Source organism: Montipora capricornis, chromosome 2, assembly GCF_036669925.1.
Source record: "Montipora capricornis isolate CH-2021 chromosome 2, ASM3666992v2, whole genome shotgun sequence".
In the NCBI taxonomy this organism is placed as follows: domain Eukaryota; kingdom Metazoa; phylum Cnidaria; class Anthozoa; order Scleractinia; family Acroporidae; genus Montipora; species Montipora capricornis.
The window spans coordinates 19,836,241-19,846,240 of record NC_090884.1 but is presented as its reverse complement, the minus strand read 5'-3'; the positions used below and the strand labels follow the sequence as shown (position 1 = coordinate 19,846,240).

Sequence of the window (10,000 nt, the reverse complement as noted above, 5' to 3'; positions counted from 1 at the left end):
GAGATGCGCAAAACGTATGCGCAATGACAATACTAGGCACCGGCAGCCAAAGTATCGTAGCTTTCGAGTTGGCTGGTGTCGCGTTTGCTTAGAAGCCCCTCGAGCTAATTCAGCCATGTCGACCCCATGATAACGCACATGTCAGGGACAATTGGTGATTGCAGTTCATTGGCAAAGGGACAAGTCAAAAGCAGTTCTAGGCAGGAATCGAACCTGCGACCTCCGTTAGCCGTACCGGATGCTTTGCACAGTAGTTTATTCCCTGGGAGGTAAGAAAAGACCACATAAGCCGCCTAAAAAAGCCGGCGCTAGATTGCTACGAATACACCTGGGAAGAAAGAGACTGTGGAGCAAAGTATTTTGTCCGCCACCGTAGGATTGAGAATCCCGTGTACCGTTTACATGCATCACCGCGCCTCTTGCTCGTTTGCAGGAAATGAGCTGCATGATGTGCTAACACTATCTATTAAAAACTATAATCCTAGACAAATTACATTGGGACACTACAACGCTCGCCTGCAGGAGTGCAGGGATGGCGCAGTGGTGAGAGCTCTCGCCTCCCACCAATGTTGCCTGGGTCTGGTGTCATATATGGGTTGACTTTGTTGGTTCTCTACTCTGCAGCGAGAGGTTTTCTCTCTCCTCAAAAACCAATATTTGACTTGATTTGCGTTAATTCTTAATTTCAGTTTACAGTGTCCCCAATTAGGGCTCCCGCTCTAGAACGACTAGGCACATAAAAAGTTCCTTTCCTTTCCTTTCTCTCTTTACCATCTCATCCTCCTCCTCCTCACCTTTCACCAGTCAGTGTTAGCTCCAAACCAGGTCAAAAAAGTACTTGAAGGCACTGAGCACGTTCAACATTGACTGTGGGGGGGGGGGGGGGGGGGGGGGGGGAGTATGGAAAGACCAGTTTTGCTGTGAAGTCTATTTTGCGTCCCATAACTGCCTAAAAAAAGGTTACGTGTTCCAATCAATTTGTCTAGGATTGTAGTTTTAAACTTTTTGGGGGCCTCTAAAACAGTGATTTTGAAAGGGACAGCTTATAAAGATCTGGTTTGGGAGATGTGCTTTTAAGGATAATTACATCAGGACAAAAGGATTGCAGAAAACTTTAACTGTGGCATTTGAATATAAACAGCGTACAAAATAAATTCGAAGACTTCAAAATCTTAGTGAACCAACTCAAAACACAAGTTATGTTTCTGACTAAAATGAAAATTGACTCGACATACCCTAATAATCAATTTAAATTAGATGGTTTCAATCTTTATCGCCAAGATCGTCGTAAAGGAGGACGTGGAATCATGGCATTTTTCTCCTCTAGCTTACTAACTAAAAGACTACAGCCTCCGAGAAAGTACGATACCTTTCAATCTCTTATTATCAAATTGAAACTTTGTAACTACGATGTTACAGTGCTCGATTTGTACAAACCACCTAAGGCAGTTTGTGGTTTGTGCCAGTTCTTCGAAAAACGTGGCTATCCTGTCTCTGTGGTCAAAGCGGGCCATCATCACGCCCAACAATTTGATCGACAGTCAGCACTACAAACGTCACAAAAAGATAAGAATGACAGAATTCCATTCACCCTCACTTTCCATCCTCATAATCACGCAGTCAAAAGTATCATTCTTAATAACTTTAAAATCTCCAAAATGATCCCGAGACTGGTAGAATCTTTTCGCAACCTCTACTTGTTTCGTTGAAACGCGACAAAAACGTGGGCATCTTTTTAGTTAGAAGCGCGCTCAAAACTATTAAACGAGCCAACCGGTACTTTCAAATGCGCCCGCTCACGATGCAAAACTTGTCCTTTCATTCTTAACACTAGCAAAATATCGGGATCTAAGCGATCTGTTAAGATCACCGATCGTTTCACATGTACCTCCGCAAATGTCATTCATTGCATAACCTGTACATTATGAAATAAATTATACATTGGCGAGACAGGTAGACGGCTAAGCGACCGATTCCGTGAACACCTTCGCGATGTTGAGAAGAATGACTACGATGCATCTAAGCCAGTCGCTCGCCATTTTAATCTCCCTAACCACTCCAAAAAACACATCGCTATGTGTGGCCTTCCCCTACATCCGTGAGGTACGACGGAAAGCCGCAAGAATCTGGAACAAAAATTCATCTTCCAGATTGGCACTCTTAATCCCCACGGTATTAACGAACGCTTTTCATTTAATTAATGTATTCCTATTTTTCCCGTTGCCATGTTACCACCAATAGCGTAGCTCCTACTCTACTATAAAAACTACACGTAACCCATAATCCCTCGATTCGCTCTGACGAAGGGCTAACACTCGAAACGTCAGCTTTTAGAATCTCTGTACGGTGGTCAATTTACATTATCAACTCCGTTGATAAAACCAAATTTTTGAACACTACTTAACGATGTATGCTGACGACCATCAGCTGTACTCAGCAGGCCAGGCGGTTATAAGGAAGTAAAAACTGAGATACTTTAAATAAAGAAGGAGAAAGCACATCTAAGTGTTTTTCCTGCCTTGCCTTGTTGCAAGGCGATATTCCATACGTCTTGGTTATTGACAGTCAAGATGACTGGATGGTGGCAGACTCAGTTAAAGTAAATGGAAAAACGAGAAGATATTGGATAATAAAAAGCCAACTTTACTGGTTATTAATTAAGGTGCTGTTACTCTTGGCTATTTTTCTTGCAAAGGCAGGTATTTTTTACAGGTCACAGGTCAGGTTTACAGGTTATTGTCTTAACATTACTAAAACCATTGTTACAACAATGACATGTAAGCCTGACTGACCTGTGACCTGTAAACAATGCATGCCGTTATTGCAATTGCCAAAAACATCGCGGAAAGCAATTCTACTTTCCGCAACGGTTTCTGCATCTTGTCTCGGCATTTTTTTGGCAGTTGCAGGTTATGTTACATTGGGAAATGAGACAAGTTGCACGAAAAAATTGCACAGTGTCTTTATGGGCTGTGCGAACTTTATCGGTTTCGAATCAGTTGCATTCACTAGAATGCAAACCTAACTTTGCGTTCGATTGACCTAAACGGAACAGCCTTTCACGTGTTAAGTTAGCAACTGCTGGTACAGTATAGTCAAGCTTCATCAGTCATCATTTACCATTCGGCAGCTTGAAGAACTGAATGTTAAGTTGACGAAAACGCAGTGATATTTCGAGCTGTTCTCTCTTCTGTCGGTTACACAACATGTTAACCGTAAAAAGTAACAGGCATATATGACACAACCGAGTCTGTGATCTCTGGAAAATTTTGGAAGTCGCTTTAATTCCTTTTTATAGCATCCAAACAAAAAAGGAATGGAAATACCATGCAATAAATAATGACATGCAAAGATAGCGAGATTTTCTTTGACGCGATAAAAATTCTCTTGCAAGTGGAATAAAGGCCCGTGCAATGGGGGAAAACATGTATATGTTTGTTGCTCTTCACTTACGCAACAGGACGGCTGAGTCTTCCAGCCGTCTAAGCCGTCCTGTTGCATAAGCTCGCTATTAGAGTTGAGGACTGGAAGCCACAAACTAACTCACACATGTCTGTGCAATGAATCACGGGAAAGCGTGTTAAGCATGGCCGACAAGATATGGTACGTAAATGAAAGAAGCTAAAAACTTTTGCTAAATTTGGGATCCAACACGTGCATAATCATTTACAGCCATGGTAAGGAATAAAACTACCCCATTTTTGCTTTCTTCAACTGTTTCTATGCAATGATCTTCTGAAAATCTACACGAAGTTAGCCTTTTTTCAACGTTCCCGAAAACCAGCTCTTACACCACATGATATAAAATACGAAAGTGGCTTTATAGTCTCTACGCAGTATGTAAAGCACTCGATTGTTTTTTTAGACACTGTGATAATGTCTAGTAAAAATTGCCATTTTAATCTTACCTCTAACCTGATTTGCTAAAATACTATATTGTTTTATTTCGATCCTTTCCAGCCTCAGAACGAATATGTCGAACAGTCTCGCAAACGTCGAGGATACAGACTCGATCATTTTGAGAGGAAGTAAGTGGACAGTTTATCTTTCGTTAAAGAGTGCCATATAGACCTTTGTTTTTTTCATGGCGCCCACTTTGTTTAAACCTTTGGTTACGTTATCATGTCATAATTGTAATTTTTTGTTTATGTACTTTTAATTGTTTTTTAACCATCTGATTTTGTATTAACCCTTCCGTACTAAATGATCCTCATTAAGGAGTAATGCACCTATCAATGTTAAGCTGCTGGGGTGGGGAAAGGCCGGGCATAGGCGGGGGATTTGAACTCAGATCAGTTTTTCTGTTCAAATGCCTGGCCCCAGGGAAGTCATCCTGGGTGAAAAAAGGGCAAATTCCGCACCCCAGGGGCACCCGGAGCTTAGGACGATGTGCCACGTGTTCCAGAGCGTCAACATCCACGAACTCCTGCCATTCGTCTTTTCGAATTGAAACCAAGATTTCGTCGTCAATATCAATTTTGAATTCTGTTTTCACCGTATTTATAAAACTCTCACCAACTACCAGAGCCTTACAGCTCTTGCCGTACTGGACAAGAACCTAAATAGCAAATTTAATTAAATGCATTTCATACATTACACACACAGGTGATTATACAAAATCGCGTGCTCTCATTGGCTCGCTATCTTGGATTATCAGCCGATAATCACCTCGATGGACAAAATGGCTGCCCCCCCCCAGCGGCTTAAAATTGATAGGTGCATAAAATACATGTAGTCTGACATTAAACAGAATAAAATCCTTAGGTGACACTTTGAGGAGAAAAAGGATTCTTCATACGTTGATGTAATGGGCTTTTTTAATGCTGCGTGTACCATTTTTGTTCACAATTTCAGACGAAAAAAGGAGGGCCGTGAACCTCATACAAATGCTAAGTATGCTCAGAAACTCCATGGCCTCAGGTATGTTGGACAGAGTTTAATATAGGGACTGCAGGAAAAAAAAACCATCTTACTGTTCAAAATCCCTATGTTGCTTATTTTTTCCCTGTTTCTTAACTTTCTGTTTAACTATTTATAGTGTCTGGAGTGTAGTACTTCAAACAACTTTCCCTCATAGTATATCCACAAGTTTTAGTTGGCCAAATAATTTGAAGTACTACCCTCCAGACACTATAGATACTTAAACAAAAATTTAAAAACGGGGAAGAAATAAGTGTCATTGGGACTTTAAGGTGAAAATCTAAATAGAAACATAGAAAGATGAAATTTGTTGTATTTAGAATTCAACTACAACAACTACTGGTGATGATTTTAATGAGTAAAGGAAAATTCAGTGCTCAAAATTAGTGGTTATCTCTGCGTGCGAGACGACCAGAAAGTTTATTGGGCGACTAGATTTTGGTTGCCTGAAGAAAAAACAATGGATGACACAGTCAAAAATAGAAAACTTATTACACATTAGGTAAATGTAAGCAGCACTCGACTCACTCAACGGTTTTCAGTTGTCAACGTCTGATAGTAGCATGAAGTTATCAATTAATTAATTTTCTAGTAAACAGTACATGTACATGTATATTAAAAAATAAATTGTTTATTGAGGTGGATACCTAGTCAAGAGAGCAATATTATTAATCAAGTTTTTAGTTTTTTTCATGTATATTTCTGTAAAATTGTACATAGGTTAGAAGGATGAATAAAATTAAAGACTGATTTCTGGAAAATCAAAAACAGGACTGTTTATACAGTCTTTTACCCTTTGAAGATGTGAAGATTTTATATTTTACCATAATTGCTTGTAATCTCATAATCTGATTGGCTAATTTTCTGGGTGTAGACAACGCTGCTTGGGTCATGCGTCAATTTGTCACGCAATGTAATAGCCAATCAGGAACGCTCATTTTGGGAAATAAACCAATCATTTTGAACACTATGATGACGAATGTTGTTGTCGATAAGAGTACAGACAACACTGAAGCACTTTCGATTTGTTTTTTAACGACGATATTCAATGCCAAAGAAAGTGTTCATTTACAGAAGATATTTACATGTATCATTGAAGTATGTACAGTAGTTGGCCAGTGTTTGGTTATTGGGGTTTTTACCCTTAAAGAAGAGGGTCTGTATTACAAAAGAAAGCCTTGCATTGTGTAACTGGCAGAAAAACATAGCAGCTACCATGTTTTTTTCAGCATTCTAAATAATATTTTTCAAAAAGATAATTTGGAAAGTTTGCTTTAGACATAATGATTAAATGGGTGGAAAAAAAAAAACATGCCAAAAGAAGTGCATTGTAACTTTCTTTTACTTTTTCTTTTACAGAGCCAAACTTTACAACAAGAAGCGGCGACTTGAAAAAATCCAGATGAAAAAGACGTGAGTAGAAATAAATAATATAATAATAAATAGATAAATGCCACTGTCAGTGTTGAAAGATACAAGGAGAACTTTTTTAACAATCCTGTTAATGTCATTTAGGATACGAATGCATGAGGAACGCCAGACAAAAACAAAAGACAGTAAAAATGTACCAGAAGGGGCAGTGCCTGCATATCTGTTAGACAGAGAGGGACAGTCCCGTGCCAAGGTGCTGAGTAACATGATCAAGCAAAAAAGAAAAGAAAAAGCTGTGAGTATACAACAAAAGGCTCTCATTATTATTATTTTTTGTATTTGTTGGGTGCTACACATTTGCGCCTGTTGCAGCTCGAAGCACTCTTATGAAGATGTTTCAACTTTATAAGCTAACAACAGAATTTACCTACAGCAATTTATTACCCCAGTCCTAGAGATTTTTTGTGAGCTACCAGAGGTCCACGAAGTGGTGAGAAGACAAAAACCTCTGGTTTTCTTGGACTTGAATCTCACTTTCATGCAGACGCCCGCTGTCAAATGCGTCAAATTGATAATTACTGTACATAAGGGACCTGTGGCAACTTAGCAATCACGCATCCCCTCGGTATTACCAATCAAACAAACCAATCATACTGATTTGCGCGTTGGTAAAAATATCAACCAATCCGTCAGCCTGAGGGTCAGATCCTCACCCTGGTGTCTGCATGAAAGTGAGATCCAAGTCCAAGGTAACCAGAGGTTTTTCTCTTGTGGCCTCTTTGTGACTCAACTTCACCGCTACGTGGCTCTCTTGCGGCTCAAGAAAAACCTCTGGGACAAAGGGTAGTCTTTTATCTACATGTGGACAATGTACCATTCATGTTAAAATTGGGACTACCTACAAATGTGTTAAAAATGCGTAAATGTGGACCCTTACATGTGTCTCTTACCTGTACTGTACTTTCCAGGGAATGTAGCTGTTGTCACTTTTAAAAACCAGTTCTTTTTTAAACCAGTTCAGTGAAATGTTTGTCTAAGTCACTTCTTTTCCAGTTCAATTTTGTTTCAGATTATGATAATGATAGTAGACGAAGAAAAGTCAAAGTTGAGCTGGTTTGAGAAATTTTAAATCAAGGAGAAGTTTGAACCACAACATACTGTAGCCCTTGCTTAGTTAAAGTAGTGATATTGTAGTTATTATTTCTCTGTCCTTTTCTATCAGGGAAAATGGGATGTTCCACTTCCAAAAGTACAAGCAGTAGGAGAAGATGAAGTTTTCAAGGTTCTCAGAACTGGCAAGTCAAAAAGTAAGTTTTATAAAAAAACCTTCAGGTGATTCCCTAGTATTGCACTGCACATCCTGTTCTGTGTATAACACAGCATAGGCCACGTTCGTTTTCAGGAACGACTAAGAGGCTTTATGGTCAAACTTCATGGCTCAGTTCTGTTTTCTTTGTCTCACAAGTCCCACGGGAGATTTCTAAACAAAGCAATGTTTAAATTTAACCATAAAGACTCGTAGCCATGTTTGAATATTGATATATCGAACATGGCCAAAAACATTTCAAAATGGCAGCCTTTCGTGTGGGAAAGAAGAATGGCAAACTTCAGAGCACAGCAGTAAAGAGTAGAACGGAAAACTTTTAGACTCTCGCAAAAAAAGTCAAGTGATAGCCTTGCTGATGCTAAAGTGTCATTCCAGTCCAAGAGTGAAAGTGAAACCGCGCTATCAGGGAGACGTGTTGTAGAGGGGTCGAGCTCGGTTTGGCATAAATTTATTCTTACTCTTCCTCGTTGTGCTGTAAAAAATTTTTTTAAAAATTAATGTCAGAAAAAAAAGTTACAGAGGAAAAAAGTATTCGTAGCCATCACTCATGGACACAAAATTGTCTCCTCGAGGTCACACACCTGTGACGAATAATTTAATTATTTGTAGTCAGTGCCTTTTATGACGTGTGCCTGTGCCATAAAACAAACATTAAAGTTAATTATTCCTTTTGAACAATACAATACACCTGTCTTGTTATTTCAAGAATCACGGGAAAGCTGTGCTTCCTGTTCCTGCAAAACGTAGCATGAACCGATGGAACACACTTGTCCTTGATAGATGAAATCGCAATGAGCAAGTTATATCTCCCAAACGAGCTTGGTGACCTATTTTTTAAATTTCACATTTCGAGTCACCATAACGTAGGGAACAATCGAGAAAAGTTAAAAGAAAATCTTACAACAACTTCTATTACTAGGGAATCAATGTTTTTACACCATCAATAATTATTAGATGCTTTTTGCATGAAGAGGTCCTGAGCAAGAAGTCTTTGAAGCCCAATTTTGGTTCTGAGGCTTCTTTTTTCAAGTTAAACCTTACCCTGCATAATATGATTACCGTACTTATTCAGCTATAAGCCGCGTGATTTTTACACAAATCCTCACTCAATTTGGGCAAATTTGAAGTCGTAGAAGGGGTCTCGGATTATAGCCGAGTGTTTTTGATAAAAGAATTTTCTCAGCAAATTAAAACAGTAACAAATGAATGAGCCGAACTAAATTACTTGTAAAATGAAGAGAAGTTGTTGTTGGTGTAATATTTAGTTCTTATTAACCGAGCGGGAGGTCTGTATGGGAGAATCTTGACCGAGGTCGCCAGTACAGACCGAACGCAGTGAGGTCTGTACCAGCGACCGAGGTCAAGATTCTCCCATACAGACCGACCTAGCTCGGTTAATAAGATGTTTATTATATGGCCAGACAAGAACAATTTCATTCGTTTAATGTAACTGGTTTGTACTAACTGACATCTTGCGAACGGCGATGAGCTGAACTTAATTCTTTCAAAGTTTGCTCGTCATCCTCTCTTTTGTCATCATGCTATTTGGCACTTCCCTAAATAAATATTGGTAGAAAATACTCAATATTTTTGCATTTTAGTTTGCATCTTTTCACCGCAAAACACTACCGGCCAATCAAATTCATGAATTTTGTAGTTCCCAGTCCTCGTGGGACAGAGCCATATAATAAGGACTTTTATTACTTGGTGGCTCGTAAGGGAGCCGTTCGTGTTGTTGTGTGATCGGGATCGATCTTATTGCTCGTCTTCTTCCTTGCTTGGCCTCATTCAAGGTTAAATTTTTTTTTATTTTCACGTTTGTAAGCGATACTAAAAGGGCCAGTTTGCAAGAAAACAGGAGAATACCACAATGGCGGCCATTTTGGAATAAGGTGTACATGTATCTATAGGCATTGGCTGGAAAGAACGTAACATTATTATTGTGATTGAAATTTTGAATCATGATGCCATTGCTAATGCTTGTTTTCCATCAATGTTTTATTAGAAAAGGCTTGGAAACGAATGGTAACTAAAGTGTGTTATGTTGGTGAAGGCTTCACTAGGAAACCTCCAAAGTATGAACGATTCATTAGACCAATGGTAAGTCAATCATAAACTTAGCTGCTTTTGCTTTTTCTTGTGTTGTGCTTACATTTGTCATCAATGGTCTGGAAAGAAAACATGTTAAAAATTGTGGAATTTTCTTCACCTTGTGCATACATTTGTGGAATCATTCTGTAAAATTTGTAACCATTGTTTATTCATACCATTCTACATTTTACATTTTACACCACGAAGTGAAGTAAAGTATGTACTGTGCATTGTATACCAGTAACCATCTCTGACATTCGACTCTTGTTTTCCATAATTATGCGTATGTGC

The 10,000-nt window shown here is 39.0% G+C and overlaps 1 protein-coding gene across 1 annotated transcript in view; it reads left to right on the top strand.

The window, feature by feature from the left end:
• Positions 1-3,551: 3,551 nt before the first annotated feature.
• LOC138039034 (ribosome biogenesis protein NSA2 homolog) overlaps positions 3,552-10,000 on the top strand; it is a 10,938-nt gene continuing 4,489 nt past the window's right edge. Inside the window, exons 1-7 of the mRNA XM_068885189.1 lie at positions 3,552-3,677; positions 3,961-4,028; positions 4,855-4,920; positions 6,280-6,333; positions 6,436-6,586; positions 7,514-7,598; positions 9,624-9,718. Coding sequence (XP_068741290.1) covers positions 3,675-3,677; positions 3,961-4,028; positions 4,855-4,920; positions 6,280-6,333; positions 6,436-6,586; positions 7,514-7,598; positions 9,624-9,718 — 522 coding nt within the window. The 5' untranslated portion in view covers positions 3,552-3,674. The remainder of the gene's footprint in view (positions 3,678-3,960; positions 4,029-4,854; positions 4,921-6,279; positions 6,334-6,435; positions 6,587-7,513; positions 7,599-9,623; positions 9,719-10,000) is intronic.